This window comes from Anguilla rostrata, chromosome 12, assembly GCF_018555375.3.
Source record: "Anguilla rostrata isolate EN2019 chromosome 12, ASM1855537v3, whole genome shotgun sequence".
In the NCBI taxonomy this organism is placed as follows: domain Eukaryota; kingdom Metazoa; phylum Chordata; class Actinopteri; order Anguilliformes; family Anguillidae; genus Anguilla; species Anguilla rostrata.
In genome coordinates, this window is record NC_057944.1 from 21,266,521 (window position 1) to 21,285,148 (window position 18,628).

Genomic DNA, 18,628 nt, shown 5'->3' on the forward strand with positions numbered 1-18,628 from the left:
ACGTCTCAGACTCGTATCAGGCACATCTCAGACTCGTATCAGGCACATCTCAGACTCGTATCAGGCACATCTCAGACTCGTATCAGGCATGTCTCAGACTCGTATCAGGCATGTCTCAGACTCGTATCAGGCATGTCTCAGACTTGTATCAGGCACATCTCAGACTCATATTGGGCTCATATCGGACCCGTCTCAGACTCGTATCAGGCACATCTCAGACTCGTATCAGGCATGTCTCAGACTCGTATCAGGCACGTCTCAGAATTGTATCAGACACGTCTCAGACTCATATCGGGCTCATATCAGACCCGTCTCAGACTCGTATCAGGCACATCTCAGACTCGTATCAGACACGTCTCAGACTTGTATCAGGCACGTCTCAGACTCGTATCAGGCACGTCTCAGACTCATATCAGGCACGTCTCAGACTCGTATCAGGCACGTCTCAGACTTGTATCAGGCACGTCTCAGACTTGTATCAGGCATGTCTCAGACTCGTATCAGACCCGTCTCAGACTCGTATCAGGCATGTCTCAGACTCGTATCAGGCACATCTCAGACTCGTATCAGACCCGTCTCAGACTCGTATCAGACCCGTCTCAGACTCGTATCAGGCACATCTCAGACTCATATCAGACCCGTCTCAGACTCATATCAGGCACGTCTCAGACTCGTATCAGGCACGTCTCAGACTCGTATCAGGCATGTCTCAGACTCATATCAGGCACATCTCAGACTCATATCAGGCACGTCTCAGACTCGTATCAGACCCGTCTCAGACTTGTATCAGACCCGTCTCAGACTTGTATCAGGCATGTCTCAGACTCGTATCAGGCACGTCTCAGACTCATCTCAGGCCTGTCTCGTGGACCAGGCAGATTAGATTAGGACAGTGGGGGCAGGCTCTGCCAAACGAAGGCAGCCTCCGGCGGGCCGCCGCTCGGGCCCATTGTTTAAACAGCTTGGCACCGTTCTTCGCTCTGTCATTCCGCTGTTTATTTTCTTAGTTTGATAGGCGCTTGTTTTTCCTCTCTCCGTCCTGTTGCGGTTAATCCCCGCCGGCTCCTGTTGCCAGTCTGAAGGGCTGCTTGTTAGCGGGCTGCGCAGGGAAGGTAGCTCTGCGCTGCCTCTGCCTGCCAGTCGCCAGTTCACTTGCCTGTCAGACGGAAAAACTGGTTTTGCAGACACCCCCACCCCCTCTCAACACACAATGCACAATAGATTTTTATAACTTATTCTTAAGTGCATTTTTATCGTTGATATCTAGTTTTAAGTTTTGTAGATTTATCAGAAGGAATTCTATACCCTGGGCGGAGTTTGGCTGGGATTACGGCCAGAGGGATGTGAGTCTGTTCCTGATCTTTTAAGTCAATATTTTAGCAATGTGTTTCAGCCTCACTCAAAATGTGCAGTTTATTGATACTGTTTTATAGTGTTTTATAATAGTGAGCATTTTCGCTGAGGTGAAGTGGAGTATTTCTTAATGCACACAGTCCAGATTCTTACATGCCTTACCGGTAGCACATTATCTGCTGAGATGTCACTTGTCACTCCAGCAAAGCCCCCCCCCCAGTGCTGCTACAAATTTGATCTGGTAACCGTGGCGAAGGCGGGCGTAATGCAGGTGGAAACATTAAATACCCTCGTCACTGAATCCCTCCTTTTTTCTTTTTTTAACACGGTCCTCTCTCAAGCCTGGGAGGAGGAGGTTTCCTTAAGACAAGGGGGTAGTCATTACAAAGAGCATTTTTTCCACGACTTATCAGGGAGCCCCGTTATTGTAGCTTTCAACAGACGAGTCTGTAATGCGTTTGTGAATAGCAGTAATGTGCTTTAAAAGCAGCCAGTGTGGAGCGGTGTAATTGAATAGGGCCGTCTGTCAGCGTCCGGCCCAGCCTGAGTACCTTTCTCTCTGGCGCTGCTCATTACCTGGGGCTTAGCCTGATGACGGAACCACTGTGCATCGCGCGGCTTAAACGTCGGAAGGGGGCCGAGCGACGCCCGTGAACCGTGGGGAGACCTGCCGCGATTGTCCATTCATGCGGCCGAGACGCCAACCTCCAATTTTAGCAAAATCCTCGTGGAATCTCCTGGGAGATTTGACTTTTTGTGTGTGTGTGTGTGTGTGTGTGTGTGTGTGTGTGTTTCTGGAAGCGGCGATGTTTTAGCTGTGTATCAGCATCGTTGACACTGACCGTGTTCCAAGTCCTTGGCTCTCCAGGAGTTGGCACGTCAGGACCGCCCCATAAATAATGACGGTCACATACAGCAGTGAAAAAAGCAAATGATAATATTTTCTCCTTGAGAAGTGTAGATGTTGATAATCACAGAGCGGACTGGAATAAAGTATTCCCCAGGTTGCTCTTATAAATGTTCTAGACAGACAATAATAGCTGGCTCTGTCGTCAAGGACGGCGTAGCCATGGAGACAGTTTGCTTGACCGTACTAGGCCACGGCGGTGTTCTCTGAGGGGCTCTATAAGGTTCTCTTCCCTGGTGAAATGCGGCCATCTGTCCAGAATCGTTGTCTGTACAGGGGCACGTCAGCCCCAGTCAGTGGTTATGGTTTGGGGAATCCCACTCAAAACTGACTGCAGCAGTGTAGTGGTTAAGAATCAGCTCCAGCAGTATTAAATGGTTAAGACACAGGTCTGCTATCCGCTACAGCTGTGTAGATTGGTTAGGACACAGGCTCTCAATCAGCTGCAGCAGTGTGGACGAGTTACAACACAAACTTCCTGTGGAGGGATCATGAGCTCATGTGTCATATCCCAGAGCAAGGCCTCTCATCCCCGTTGCTCCATTGGACTACATCTCCAGATGTGTGATATCTGCATTTGTGATGTCATTTGCTCTGAGGAGTTGAGAGCTGAACAGCTCTTCCCTTCTCCCCAGACCTCACAGGAAAGGGAGGAAGCAGTATGTCAATCACGGTCTGTGCTACCTTTGAGGTGTATATTTTACGGCAAGCGGAGTTCACCGCATTTGTGATGCATTCTTCGCCTGCTAAATATGAACAGGTGGCTACATGCGGTTTGCCAGACGCGTGCTGTCATGGAAACACATGCGCACACACACACGCGCACACACACTCCTATGAAAGCAGGTGGTGCAGGCGCAGCAGGTGGAGCGGTAGGGCTGGCCCGCTCTCCGCCCTGTTTCTCACCGTCCCCTGGCCTCGGTGTGACCCGGGCCGCGGTGTGACCCGGGCCGCGGTGTGACCCGGGCCGCGGTGTGGCCGTCACCGCTCCGGCCAGACGTTCCCCCTCAGAGCGCCGGATAAAGGCTCCATTCTTTCCTCACAATCGCCGAGTTTTCATTTGCGGCATGGGGCCCCTCCCCGCCCACCCTGTGGCGCGTCTGACTGTGCGCGGCGCGGCCTGCGCTCGCTGCAGCTGCGCCGCTTAGCCTGCAGCTGACCTTTGGCTCGGGCGCACAGAGCGCTCCTTGTGCGCCGGCTGACGCTCGCGCCCTTCGCCGCTCGGACGGAGCATGAGAAAATGTCAAGAGCCCCTGCCCCAAAGTACAGCCGCACACATCTCCTCTGCATCGGCCTCGAGCTCCCCTCCCCACACACCACTGCACAGCCGCATCGGACAGGCCAAGTTTCACTATCTGTTATTACCCCTCTCACAGTCTGGGGTATTACCCCTCTCAGAGTCTGGGGTATTACCCCTCTCAGAGTCTGGGGTATTACCCCTCTCAGAGTCTGGGGTATTACCCCTCTCACAGTCTGGGTTATTACCCCTCTCAGAGTCTGGGGTATTATTACCCCTCTCAGAGTCTGGGTTATTGCCCCTCTCAGAGTCTGGGGTATTACCCCTCTCAGAGTCTGGGGTATTACCCCTCTCACAGTCTGGGTATTACCCCTCTCAGAGTCTGGGAATTACCCCTCTCAGTCGTTAGTACTTCTCACAGCGGGGATAGGGAGATCTCAGAGTTGGGGATTCACGCTGCTATCCGAGCTGGGTTATACCCTTCCGGGAGTCAGGTATTACCCTCTCAAGTCGGGGTAACCTCTACAGTCTGTATACCTCTCACAGTCTGGGGTATTACCCCTCTCACAGTCTGGGGTATTACCCCTCTCAGAGTCTGGGGTATTACCCCTCTCACAGTCTGGGGTATTACCCCTCTCAGACTCTGGGAAATTACCCCTCTCAGTCACTTCAGCTCTTTCTCAACAGCCAGGGAGGGAGAGAATGAAGGAGAGAGAGAGATGCAGCGAGGGAGGGGTGGGGGGGAAGCTTTCTAAAGGAAACGGCGATGTGATCCGAGGCCTGTCTGCTCAGCTTGTCCAGGAGTGACAAAGAATGCCATTCTAGCGGGAGAGACAGATCAGATAATCTTATTCAGAGTGTTGTGGCGGGGTACTTCTCCTGTTTCAGACATTATCAGCGATCCCCGCTTTCCTTTTAGAGACTTTTTTTCCACTCTCCGTACAGTCCCTTTCTTAAGCCAGCCCTCCTCTCCCTCCCCTATGAGTTTAACACAGTGCGGTTGTTCATATATCCGCATACGACACAAAACTCGGGAGCGGGCTGGGAGATAAAGTTTCCCTCTTTCATTTTCTGCTCAGCCCTTAACGGTCGTGTCAGTCAAACAAAGCTCTTTCTGAGTGAAAGGGCATGAAAAGAAAAGAGGGAAGAAAGAGTTTCGCTCCGTGTTTTCTCCAGGTAAATATTTCTAAGCCTTGCCCACGTTCTCCCCCACGCGCATTCCCCCCCAGATGCAGCCTGCATTACGTTTCCCGCCTGTTAAATTGTTCACGTGACAGTAATAGGGCCCACGTCTGGGCAAATCCCACTAAATGTGTCTTATTGAACCTGTGTTTTGTAGTTGTCCACGACGATGAAATGCACTTTTGTACATCGCTTTGGATGAAAGCGTCTGCCAAATAAATGGTAATGGTAATGGACTGATTATTAGCGCTTTTATCAAGGCTTACATGATGCTCTCATCGCAGAGCTAGGTTAGGTTCTGCCCAGGACACTGACAGGCCAGAACGGTTTGAACGCACTCTGACGCCAGAATCTTTACCTCTAGTATGTCGTAATGTTATGTAAACGGACGGAAAGACATTAAAAGCGAGGTTGTGGGCGAGTGAAATTTCAGCGGGCACGTCAAACATCGGATCGCTGCTCGGGGAGCATCCCGCGTCCTGTTGAAGTCGGGCATCGGAACGAGCGAGTCGCGGCCGAGGTCACGCGACTCAGCGTAGTCGAGGAGGGCTACCCTGGGCGCAGGGGTCAAATCGGAAGTATCCTTTGTACGCGCAGACGCACATCGCAGACGCCTCCTGCTCACATGCAGTTTCCCGTGCTGTCCTGACAGAGCGCTGGTCTGTGCTACGCTGGTCTGCACTGGTCTGCACTGCGCTGGTCTGCACTGTGCTGGTCTGCACTGGTCTGGTGCTGGTCTGTGCCTGGTCTGCGCTGGTCTGTGCTGGTCTGCGCTGGTCTGCGCTGGTCGGGCTGTCGCTGGTCTGCGCTGGTCTGTGCGGGTCTGTGCTGGTCTGCCTGCGCGCTGGTCTGCGCTGGTCTGACTGCGCTGGTCTGCCGCTGGTCTACGCTGGTCTGCCGCTGCGCTGGTCTGCTGCTGGTCTGCGCTGGTCTGCGCTGGTCTGCGCTGGTCTGCGCTGGTCTGCGCTGGTCTGTGCTGGTCTGCGCTGGTCTGCGCTGGTCTGCGCTGGTCTGTGCTGGTCTGCGCTGGTCTGCGCTGGTCTGCGCTGGTCTGCGCTGGTCTGCGCTGGTCTGTGCTCGTCTGCGCTGGTCTGCGCTGGTCTGCACTGCGCTGGTCTGCACTGTGCTGTTCTGCGCTGGTCTGCACTGTGCTGGTCTGCGCTGGTCTGCACTGCGCTGGTCTGCACTGCGCTGAGCGTGTCCAGTGGATGCTGCTCAGACAGGAGGCCAGGCTGGAGAGGATGTAGGAGCGGACACTGAGGGCCCTGGGAGCCGTGCTCAGGCATTGTTCGCTGGCCTAATGGAAACTCTCCCTTCCTCTTCACACCCTTCCCCGGAGCGCCCGGGGTCCTCCAGGAGGGCCCGGCCCCCGCGCGCTCGCCAAAAACCGGCCCTCGGCGCCTCTGGCTGGGAGCCGAGGCCTCGCGCTGCCGGCTGCGAGCGGGCCAGGCAGACAGCTCGCGCAACCATAGCAACACATGTAGTGTGAACGCACACCAGCCCTGCGAGAGGACACTTTGGTCCCGCTCCTGTCAGTGCGGCCCTGTTTGTCAGAACTTGTGGTCGCATCCGTCTGCGTGCTTGCTTGTGTGTGCATGCTTAGCTGTGAGCTAATATGTACAGGCACGTACAGTGTATGTACCTGTGTGGTCTGTGTGTATGTCCATGTATGGAGTGTGTGCGTGTGTGTGTGTGTGTGTGTCTACGTGTAGGTATTGTGTATGTGTGTGTGTGTCTACATGTGTGTACACATTCATGGGTGTGTCTAAGTGAGTGAATAATGTTTGGCTTGATTAAAATACCCCTGTGCTCAGAGTAAAGTGAAGTGCTGAGTCTGTTTCGCCACTAGAGCCTTAAATGGTTTCCAACGTCCAGAAGATGAAATTATACTTTCCACTTCCAGCTGGCCTGGCTCGGGCTGCAGGTCCCACTCCGCCGTGTAATGAGCGCTGCATGATTTGCGAGCTGCATTGCTTAATCAGGGTCAGCCGCACTGGCCGGGGCACCATCTCCGCCTGTATTTTTAGTCCTACCCCCCTGCCTTCAAGTGCAAAGCAAACATTGGTTTTTTTCAGCGATGGTTGAGAGCGGGGGGGGGGGGGGAAGGTGGCGCAGCGATGGCAGATGGCGGGGGGAGACCACACCGCTGGCAGCACGCTTAGGCCTCAGACCGGCCTTGGCCAGAGGCCTTTCTGACGTTCCGGAATCTTCTCCCGCAGAAGACGACGTGCTGCTTCCCCGGAGTCGTCCAGCCTGGTCTGGTATCATTCAGCCCGGTTTCCCCATCCTGTCCGGTGCGCTGCGGCAGAACTTTGGCTTGATCTGCAGAAACGCTCACTGCAGTGTCTGTGTGCGTGCGGGGATGGGGATAAGCGTGCTATTGCGCGTTGGGCACAGTGACCGGGGATAATTACAAGTAGGTTTGTGCATCAGCGAACAACAGCTTCCACTCAATACACTAACTGCCTTTTAATAATGGTGTGCTTAGTGTTTGTGTGTGTGTGTGTGTGTGTGTGTGTGTCTGTGCGTGCGTGCCTGCCAGCCTGGCTGCGTGCGAGTGTGTGTTTTGTAGAGAGCTCATATCTGCCTGTCCAGAGCTGTCCGAGGAGCAGATAAGTCAGCTCAGTGAGGCCTGATTATTGAGGCGTGTTTTGGCTGCGCGTGTGCAGCTGTCCTGACGCTGGTCTCTCTCACTCACTGATGATGTGAGTGGCTCATCCGGAGTGCAGGCGACACCCCGCATGCCTTCAGCCTCTTCTGACATCTTCTCTTCCGCCTGTGTTTGGTAGCACAAGCCCAAGATCAGGTTATGAAGGGGAACGAAAAGCCTCCAAGTTTGTTCTAGGTTTCAAACGAAAAAAGGATCATAAAGCTTAGTTTTGACTCCTAAATTTCTGTTTGCACAAATGAGTGTTTTTTCTGTGTGTGATTGACAGAGTAAAGAATGCATTTTTGAGCGTTTTATCCTGAACAAATTGGGCCCAGCTGGATCTAATGCCAGACTTGAATTACGAGATAAATATCAGACCATTTCTGCCTCCATCTGATTTTAATTAAACTGCCGGCTATTTTGACTTTTGTAATCGCCGATTTCTCTTTAACCCACAGTTTTGCGAGTTCTCTTCGTTTTTCTGGTATTTTTCAGTCTAAAGATGGCATACCCACACCATGTTGGACCATACTTTAAAAGAATGTGCAGGTTTGAGTTTGAAAATTTTTCTGATTTGCTAAATTTGGAACAGTTTTTTCAGCAAATGGACTGTTTGGGAGGCCCCCTTAAATCACATGGTTTGTAATAGGCATCTTAATGTGAGACGCAGGCCTTGGTATTCGCTGTTCCACATTAAAATGACTATTGCCGTATTTTTAATGGCTTCGGTACAAACTAAACTAAGACGGCAAGTCAAAGGAAGTTGGGTAAACAATATCGAATGATATCGAGAGCCTCCTATAGGTTGAACTACACTAAAGGAAGTTCACAGCCACATATTTCAAGAGGAGGGGGGGAGGGTCATTGTTCATATTCCTTAGCGGGGGTGGACTCTGAAATTAATGCCCCATTATAACAAAAGGTGACTTGATTGTGAGCGGCTGATTCGTCACCGGTGGCCTTGGGGGCAGGGGCGTCCACCGCGATAAAAGCAGGAAGTTCAGGGCCGCACTGAGCATGTGCGCGGGAGGAAGGACCACCCTGACTCGATAAGCATCAGGTCGCGGTGCAGCGAGGTGGCCCGCATCCAGGACAACGCAAGCGTTGTTTACCGCCGCGGCCTGATAGCATCTCCCGCTCGGGGAGGGGGGGCGGAGCCTCGGGGGCGGAGCCGCGGTGGCCCCGCGTGCCGGGGGTTCGGCTGGGAAAGCGGGGCCATGGTGAAACAGGGCTGCTAATGTGCCTGGGCAAAGCCTGCAGTAAATTACAGAGGCCTGTTACCGCACTCACAAGATCATAAATGCTGCCCTGTACTTTGACTAAAAGGGAAACGGCCCCAGTGCGTTCTTTTAGCATTGCGCTCTCAGGATAGCGAGGCACAAATAAAGTTTTAATGGGCTCCCCGCTGGTCAAACATGGAAAAAAGGGCCAACAGTAATGTTCAAAAGCGGCAGGTGACGTGTCTCCTCCGCCTCCAGGTGTAATCTGTAATCTCTGTCTCTCTCTTTCTTTCTCTCTCTCATGCGTCTTTTGGCAAGGGGTGACTCCCCCAAGCACACAAAGTGAGTGGGTGAAAAACAGAGGGAAAGGGGACCGGAGAGTGGGGCTGTCCTGAAAGATGTGCCCTCTCCATTGTCCCCGCTGTCCCCGCTGAAACGGAGCAGGACAAAGGCAGCGCTTCTCTGTACTGTATCGCGTGTCACCGCGACGCCCCGCCCCCTGCTCCCCTCCCCTGGGGCCGCTGACACAGGTGGCCCTGGGGTGGGAGGGGCTACCTGAGGGAGGGGGGCGGGGTCAGAGGTCACCGCGAGGCCAAAGAAGAGGGGTGAAGCGAGGTTTGCGTTTGAACGCCGTTCCTTCGACCGGCACGGCAGCCGAAACGCAAACCAGCACTTTTAACGACGCCGCCCGTCCGCGCCGGCACCCAACAGTGCCCGTCTTCCTCCCAGAGCAATTTGTTTTTGTTAACATTTGACCCATTTTTTTCTTTTCCTTTTTTAAATGACCTGTTTTCTGATCTGAACATGCAATTTGACCTGAGACACACGCACAGTTCAGAAGATAGCCATTGGAGGAAAGAAAAAGCAGACATTTTTTTGTGGTGTGTAAAAATACTTGAGAGAAGATATTTCTTGTTAAACCCGAAGTACATTTGTGACTTCCTGAAGCCTTCCTGTGAAACGTTTCTCAGGCTGTCCGCGGCAGACCCTGAGCTGCAGCCGCATGCACGGCGGCCAGCGTGCTGCAACGCGCGCATGCAGAAATGCAGAAGCGCAGGCCAAAGATTGCGGGAATGCGCCGGCAGAGGAAGTTGATCTGACGCAATTGTGAGGAAAATGGCCGAGATTTTCTGCACTTCCTGCATCTAATGATAGAAACCGTATATCCTGAGCTCTGACTGAGGGGGAGGGGGTTAGGAAGGATGGGGGGGGGGGAGAGAGAGGGAGAAAGTGAGTCCACAATTGGTTGAGACAGCTGCACTTCATCACAAAATGTGAGAAGTACATGGAAGTCAGAGGCCCCTGATTTCCTGGAATAGTGGAGAGCAATCAACAGCACCCTGTACTGCAGCACGTAGATAAACTGAGCTATGGGCATTCCATTCACACCATAGCTGCTCTAACTCTAAAAAAATAATAATAGTAGCTCATTATCATATTAATTACTTTGTTCATTTGTCTTCTTTTTAATTTAGTCTTTATAAATTATTCCTTTATCACTTTTTCATTGTTAGCTGCAGTTATCTTGTGTTCAACACAAATACGTTATGGCAGCAGAAATATATGCGGTCATGCTGGTTGAATTTGACAGGAAAGAGTGCACTGCGCGCTGCAGGCCACATGCACTGTCCCTGTCCAATTTTAAACACCCCTGATTACCCGTGACCCCCTGACGGTGTCTGCAAAACACATCCAGCCCTCATGACATCATAGCCCTTACAGTAAGTGCCTGCATGGGAGTCTGGCCTGTTTGGAGCGTGAGCGTTTGCGGTGCCGGGTGGGGGAGGCATGCGGACCGCGCTGACTGATTACAGACCTGTGAGTCCCAGAGGCCCTCCTGTACTGGAGCTGGGAGCAGGGAGCTGGGAGCTGGGAGCTGGGATCTGGGAGCTGGGAGCTGAGATCTGGGAGCAGGGAGCTGAGAGCTGGGAGCTGGGATCTGGGAGATGGAGGGGGTGGGACTGGGGCTCCGCCGTGGGTGGCTCTGACTGCGGCGGCTGGCGTTTGTTGACTGGGCTGGGGCTGTCTGGCTCTGGCGGGCAGCTCCTCTGTTTAGCACTGTGGGATCGGACCCTGTGCTGGGCTCGGCGGGCGCTCCTGTTCATATGCTAATGCGCGGGATTCACAGCTCCGGGCCTGTTATAAGCCCTGTGATCAAAGCCCTGCTGAGAGAAGGCTAGCCGCCGGCAGGACACAGCCCTTCCCCCTGCATACAGGTGTCCTGTAATCAGCTCTCTCTGGAGCTCTCAGCACTGCTGTCCCTCAAAGCCCCGTTCCCCTTTCAGACCGGCTGAGGAGGCGCGGCAGAGACTCTAGTGGGACTCCCGTGCGCGTGACACGGCCGGCTGCACGGTGACGCTGGCGGTGCGTTCAGCCTGGGAGCGGTTATGCGCCACCTTGAGGGAAGACCGCTGCCTTTTGCCTTTAATTTGCTCTTATTAAGTGGAAGCGCACTGACTGAAGAGTTGGGGCCTCTGCATTTGTCCAGTGATTAAAGTTTATAGCAATAAAAGTGATTCACAGTGACACCAAGTGGCAACCAGCAGACCTTTTTGCATTATTTGTATTTCTTTATATAGAAATATTTAGGAGCGTCTGTAACTTACCACATATTTGAGCTTCGTATTTTTAGTGCAGCAGCCAGAACCTTTGACATTAGCCGCCTGTCCTGGCAGGTCTGTATATACACACGCGCGGAGAGCCAGTCTGAGGCCTCCTCCCTGCTCCGCACAGCGGGGCTTTCAAAGCCCCGATTCCTCCCTCCGCCTTTTCCGCAGAGCTCCCTCCCAAGGTTTGGGTTCGGCTCGGGGGGCGAGGGGCGAGGGGCTCCGTTCTGCGGGACGCCACCCGATCCGTCATAAAAGGGGACAGATCGGGGGGACGCTAAACGGGGTAATTAAAATGAGTGGAGGGGAGGTGGGGGAGGGGGAGGGCGCAGTGTAATAAATGAGAGAGCCTGTAAGACTGGTTGTAATAAAGTCTAATCTCTCAGCACGGGGAGGGGAGCCCCTAGCCGTGCTCCTGTGCTACAGGAGGGCCCTGGCCTCGGGGCCCGCCCTCCGCTCCGCTCCTCCGTGCTCCTCTCCTCTGCGTTCCGCTCCGCTCCTCTCCGTTCCGCGCTCCCGGCTCACTCTGTTGGACGATGACAGCTGGTGTCAGCTGTACATTACCCTGGCTCCCGTCTTGGGAAAGGCCGGCTCCCTCTCTCATTTTGTTTCTGGACTGGGCCCTTTTTGTTTCCGCCGCGTTCTCAGTAAGCTGATATTTCATTTACCTCATCCGCCCCGAAATCTCCCCCGCCCCCCTCCCCCCCCGGCCCGACCAGCGGTGCAGTCGACGGAGGCCCTCATTTGCCCCCGTCGAAAAAAACCCGGCAGACCTGCCTCTGCAGGACGCAGCGGAAGCGCGCTTGTGAGGGGGGCGGGCAGCTACGCTAGGCTAGCCCGAGCTGAAGTGACCCGCCGTCGCCCTCTGGCCCTCGGTGTTTTCGTGTGGCCCCTGCGCTGTGCAGAAGCGCTGCGTAGGCTGCTGAGGGCTTATCCTGAGTCCCGCGCATGTATGCGCTGTGAAAACAGCGGGCCTCGGGCGGGCCGGCGCGGGGGAGAGGGGCCGGGCGGCCTGTTTGGTTTGCTGGGCGCTGGCACGGCAGCAATGCGGCTGAGGGGCGGCAGAGCCGATCGATCTCACGCTTCAGCCCCCGCCTCCCCTTTGTGTTTCTCTACAGCTGTGGACTGATGCCTCTGGACGGGGAGCGCTTTTCCACACAGCGCACGCAATCTGTGTGTGTGTGCGTGTGTGCGTGCGTGTGTGTGTGTGTGTGTGTGCGTGTGTGTGTGCGCGTGTGTACGTGCACGTATTTGTGTGTGTGTGTGTGCACATGTGCTTGTGTGTATGTCTGTCTCTCTGCATACTGTAGGTGTATGTGCAGTCCACATGCTTGACACTGAGCTGACATGAACCACTGATCACATATTTTCTTGAGTGTAGCAAAGTGTATATGATTATCCTAGCCGTCCCTGTTTTGTTTGTATGAGAAAACGAATGTGAGTTCATCACGTGCGAGGGGTTGTGTGCTTCAGTAACAGTTTTTACAGCAGGACATGCTTTTCTGGCATCACAGCCATTTCTCAAATCACACACTGGCAACCCCAACCACTGGCACCAGTTCCCCTACAGCCTTCCAGCATGCTCTTTGTTCTTCTCTTGTGAAGTCATGCATCGGGCACAAATTACATTACTATCACTTAACACATGCTCTTATCCAGAACCATTACAGAAGAGGAGAACTCACGCTCTTCCCCTGTTTTTCTGTCACTGTTCCTGGTAACGGCTGTTGTGAGATTCAATGCTACTGTGGGAGACATGGAGAAAGAAAGCATGTTGGATGAGCCTGTATGTATGTGAGAGTCCGCTTATTGTACTTACAGTATGTCTGCTGTGATGGGGGTGTTTTCTGGTTTTGTGAGTGAGTGTGGGAGAGGGTGTGTGTGTGTGAGTGAGTTCAGGAGAGGGTCTGTGAGTGTATTGCTTTTTTTGAGAGAACGGAGGAGGTGGTGTGTATGTGTGTGCATTCAGGACTGGTGTCATTGTACGAATAGGCTATATGTACGTGTGTGTGAATGTGTGTGTCTATGTGTGGGTGTATGTGTGTGTGTGTGAGTGCAGGGCGTGGGTGGAGGCTGGCCTGTAGTCACAGTGGCCTGTGGAACGGGTGGGAAGCTTCAAAGGGTTCTCTTTCCCCCTCTCTCTCTTTACCTTTCTCTCTCTTCTCTCCCTTCCCTTCCCTCTCTCTCCTCTCTCTCTCTCTCTCTCTCTCTCTCTCCTCTCTCTCCCTCTCTCCCCCCCTCTCTCCCTCTCTCTCTCTCTCTCCTCTCTCTCCCTCTCTCCCCCCCTCCCTCTCTCCCTCTCTGCCCTGGCGGGGTGTGAGCGCGTGGGCTGCAGGTACGCAGGGTCAGTTGGCCCCCCGGCGCAGCGGCCCCTCTCCCCTGGCCGTCTGGCGGGGCCCAGCCGCTGATGGAAATGCCATCTCTGCGCTACAGCGAGCTTCCCCAGACTGGCCCTGCTTTAAAGGCTCCAGCAGGCAGGCCAGCCCCTCTGCGTTTGTAAGGGAATATCATGCTCCCCACACAATGGCTGCTTTCAGGGGCTAGGCTTATTTCATGTGTTGCTTTGGCTACTGTTCCCCCCCCCCCCTTTGTCTTGCGAAACACAAGCGGAGCCCTCTCTGAAGTGTAATACTACTCTGCCTCTACCTTTATTCTGTCACTCACACTCTCTCTCCCTTCCTTTGTCTCGTTCTCACTCTCTCCATCTCGTCTGGTTTTTCGGGGTTCTCCTGAGCGCCTGACCGTTCCGTGGTCCAGGGTCCGCTCTTTCCCACACGCGCCTTCGCGTTGTTTTACGGCTGTTTATACTCAGATAAATGTTCTCTTATCTGAGTGGCTCGGAGGTATTTGATGTTTCCTGGCTGGCGTGCGGAAAGGCCAGTTCATTTGGTGTCAGGTGTTCTGTAAGCAGCTTTTGTCTCTGACATTAAGGCAGGGGAAGCGTGAAAGGTTTCCCCGCCACCGTTCCCCAGGGCTCTGATTGAACGGCCTGATTTCAAGCGTGAAATAGCGCTCAAATCTCTCGTGCTTCTTTATTTGAGCCCTTTGTTTTGGCCACAGGTCCGCCCGCACCAGGAAAACCGCCCGTAATTGGGTGAGAAAAGTGGGGCGGAGGGGGGGCGGCGGCTGGCTTTGCCAAGGCGGTAATTAGTCTTGGTTAATTCTGGGACGAGGGTGGGTGGGTGGGAGAGGGCGGGGGGCCCGGGGCCAGTTCCCGCAGTGCGGATAGTCCTGGGGGAAAGGCCGCGAGGGACTGCAGCTGGGTGGGTCTGACTCCACTTAGTTTCCTGTCAGGCTCCTGGTGGGAAACCCTGCTTTTCAGGAGGGGGGGGGGGGTGGGGGGTCATGTGGGGGTGGGGTGGTGCGGCAGGGGCGGGGCTGGCCCCGCGTGTGGACACGGCCGGCCTGACCTTTGGCTCCGGGGTGGACGTCGCCTCCGTCTCTCTGTTTGGTTTAGCTGCGCGAGGGTTTGCACAGCGGCCGCCCTGACGGCAGAGACGTGCGTGTCGCCCGGGGAGCCGCGCGGAATCCAGCCGCTCGGGGGCCGCCACACAAAGGCCTGGAGAGGCACGGAGGGGAGGAACGCCGCTCAGCGGCCCGCTGGCCTGTAATTGATACGGCGCTCAAAACTGCCCGTAAAGTTGGAAAGCGCTCGAGCTGCAGCCCCAGCTACTGTGCTGGGGAGCCGCGACACAGTTTGTAAATATTATGGGATGTAACTATGGGACGTGGCAGACATCGCCCGTGTCTGCGTTTGTAACGTCTGAATATCTGCCCGATTTACTCATCAGGTTCTTGTGGGGGGATCGGGGGCGGGGCTTGGCTGCCAATAATGGGGGATTATTTGGTGTCTTTGAGAGGCGCTGCTTTGATCCTGTATGTAGCCTCATCCTGGGGGGGGTGTGGGGGTGGCCAGATTTGTTGGCGGGAAGGGGAGTCGGGGAGGGGGGGTTTAGCAGCTGCGCTGATGGTCTGGGCCGGGCGCTGGGGCTGCTTCCAGGGCGATATCTGGAATAAGAATACGAGTGGCCGGATGATGAATAGCGGCGGTAAAATAGCGCGCTCAGGCTGGAGTGGAGAGCTGCAGCGTCGCAGCGGAAGGGCAGGCCTGCTACCCTTTACTCCCCAAACAGCCCTTCAGCCCCGTCCTGCAGCCATCAGGAGGAAATGCAGATACCCTCCCTTCTGGGCTCCAGGGTGCGGGGGAGGGGTGCGTGGGGTGCGGGGGTAGGGAGTGGGGGTGCTGTGGGGTGGGAGTTACTGTGGGAGTTCTGGGGTGGGGGGTGCTGTGGGGTTGTGGGGTAGGGGGTAGGGAGTGCTGTGAGGTGGGGGAGGTGTGCTGAAGGGTGGGGGTGGGGGTGCTGAGGGGTGGGGGAGGGTATGTGGGGGGTGCTGTGGGGTGTGGGGTTGCTGTTGGGAGTTCTGAGGGGTGGGGGGAGGGAACGCGTGGTGGTTGGAGCATAGAAGGGCCGAAAGGTCAGGTCAGATCGGGGGTGGGGGTGCGGATGAAAAGCAGACTTTTTAACAGTTTCAGCAGTGAGCACAAACACGGCTTCCTCACACGCCAGGTTTGTGTGGGCATCTCTCTGATGTGCTTTACTCACATTCCCCCTGTGTGTGTCTGTCCTGCTCCCCTCCTCAGGTGCTGCTCTTCTGTATGACCGCCTCTCTCTACATGTTCTTCTTCAGGTGAGTGACATGAGCATACAACAACAAAAACAACTATTATTCTTATTTTTATTATTACTATATTACAGGAGCAAGGTGCATATACTTATTCTTCTTCTTTGTCAGTTTGACTGTGGTGTCCCCCATATTGGATTGTTAATTTTCTTAATATATGCACCATTAGGAACATTTTGTTCAGTGTCAGATTTGCCCACATTCTGAATGTTTCTGCACCAAAGACTTAAATCACCAGGGCTTGATATGAATGAGATTTGGCATGCACAGTCTATGCTTCATCACGTTTGTCAGTAGAAGTTTGTGGGTAGAATGAAGGGCTGGTTTAGCTGAGACGGCATTACTGCTGCAGCACAGGGCGGTGCCTCCAGCTGAGGTCCCTGTGTGGAGCGCAGTGGCGCCTCCCGTCCCGCCCAGGCCACACCATCCCTGAGCCCACTGCAGCCGGGAGTCACAGCGTCTCCCTGGGAAACAGCCTTCAGTCCGCAGTCACGTCCTCATTCACCAGCAGCTGCTGCGATTGGTCAAGGGCCTGTGATGTAGGGTAGCTGTGGAGCCAAGGCTGACGTGTTGCAGACGCATGTGAAATGAGCGGTCAGCTGACGACATGCGTTACAGCGGACGCCAATCCTTCAGATGGGATGACGGCGGACAGACGATATTGGCGGGCGCTTGGGCAGGCGTCGGCCTTGCGGTTTATTCACCCTAACGTGTTCTTTCAGATTTAAAACCCCATAAATACTGGCTGGTCGGCAGCGGAGCGTTCTGGATGTGCGGGCGCATGAATGCCTGTCGGGTCGGGAGGGGGGGGGCGGAACCGCGGAGACTGGACAAATTGAATGACACTGTAGGTCATGCCGATTCTGTTCTTCCCCGCTCCCGTGGAACAAAGGGGTGCGTGGTTCGGCTGGGTGGCAGGCGAGGGGGGGGGGGGGCAGGTCACGGCTCAGCGGAGGGCAGGGAGGGTGGGAGGCGGCTTCGCTGAAGTCTAAATCAGGAACACAAGGTGGGCTGGCTCACCTTTGACAGCTCATGAATTAGAGTCCCAATTATTTCTGCTGAAAGCAATTAGGCTAGTATCGCCGCGGCCAGGAATGGCTGGGCAAGGCTCCTGCATGCAAGGGAAGGGGGAGGAAGTGCCCCCCCCCCCCAGAATTGACGGGACAGAGGGTGAAAGTGCAGAAGACCGTGCTGTGTTTATTTTACCTTTGTGCAGATGTTCTGAAAATATCAGCATCTTCATCTGAAGAAGAAAATACCAGAGCAGAACAGAGTGGTTCTGATATACGCGAGCCTCTGACCTCCATCCTAAATTTAGCTCTTGCTGAGGGCCAAACAAATCCAGAACAAAACCCTTCCTGAAATTGTGTTAACCATTAAACGCAGCTCCCTTAATGGATACATGTTAAAGTTGTTGTGCGCTCACTTACCCATGGCGTTTAAAACAATCACACCAGAGGGAGAGAGAGATAGAGCTCGGTGTCCCGTTTAAACACACCGTGCTTTGGCAGCCCTGGCGGTTAGAGTGAAGAGGCTCTCTCAGCGGGCGCTGTGGGATCAGCCTGGCGCTAGCAGGACCGGCCCGCGTGCATGCGCCACACGCAAACGCCGCTCCCAACAAGTGTGGACGAGAAAGCACTGCCGGTTGCCACGGCAGCTAATCCTCGTCCATCACCACGGCGACTCACAATAGGCCTGTCCCAGCCGGACCCTGTCTCTATTTTGGGGATTGACACGGAAGCCGGAATTAAAGGGGGGAAAACTCGTGTAAACTGAAAGAGCCTGGAGTGGAATGGGGTCTTTTTTGCCCCTTTACAAGTAATTAAGGAATGCCATTGTTGTTCCGGCTCGCTGGAGCCCATGACATTACATGGCTGAGGCCGCTGAATGGCCCGCTTACGCCGCGCTGTCCCAGACGCCCGTTTGGCCGCTAATCCTCCTCACTGGGGTGGGGTTGAGCTTCTGCAGAGGGGCGTCGTTCTTTTAACGTGAAACTTTCAAAAGTAGACAGGGGCGATCTGTAGAACACATACAGTTTTTAACCACCAGTATTCTCTCAGTTAAAATGTATTTATTTATTTATTTATTTATTTATTTTTTTTATTTATTTTTATTTTTTTTTGTTTGTTTGTTTGTTTGTTTGTTTGTTTGTCCATACGGTCGGAGTTCGGAGTGATGCTAGTCATGAGGGTTTTAGTGGAATCCACCTACAAGAGCGGGGCAATGGTGAAAGGGTGTTGACGAGAATCGGTCGTCTCCATTGGTGCCTTTGCCTGTCCTTAGATGATTGCCTATTGGACACAACCTCCAATGCCACGCTTGGTTCCACCTCCAGTTCCTTTATCTTGTTTTTGAACTCCAGCTCGAATGCTCTGCTTTATTTTACGAGGCGTTCTGATTGGCTGTTGGTATTGAGACTGCAAAGATCTCTTCGTTCTACAGTAAAGTTGCTCAGTGTGATTTCACCAACACCACCCCTCAACTGTTGCATCATTGTGCCCTAACAAAGTGATATACTGTATGTGAACTCAAATACATAGCTGTATTTAAGGCAGAAAAACATTTTTGATAGTGCAATTATAGCCAAAGTGTGTGTATGTGTAAATTTGTACATTTATATACATTTGATATACGGTTTTCAGAAAGGACAACATTAGCACCACGCAGCCTACAGCAACATTAGCCTACAGTCTGAAACTGCGCTCAACCCGAACGTCTCATTACGGTCAGGTGGGTGTGAAGGAGAGTTGTGCCAGCATGACGTGTCCCTCCGGAGCTCTCTGTGAGGAA

At 54.0% G+C, this 18,628-nt stretch overlaps 1 protein-coding gene across 2 annotated transcripts in view; it reads left to right on the top strand.

The window, feature by feature from the left end:
• LOC135235623 (transmembrane protein 135-like) overlaps window positions 1-18,628 on the top strand; it is an 87,941-nt gene that overhangs the window by 39,505 nt on the left and 29,808 nt on the right. For both annotated transcript variants that reach the window (XR_010324419.1, XM_064301301.1), the window contains exon 6: window positions 15,798-15,844. Coding sequence is in view for 1 of the 2 variants with exons in the window: in XM_064301301.1 (XP_064157371.1) it covers window positions 15,798-15,844 (47 nt within the window). In the remaining variant the exon portion in view is untranslated. The remainder of the gene's footprint in view (window positions 1-15,797; window positions 15,845-18,628) is intronic.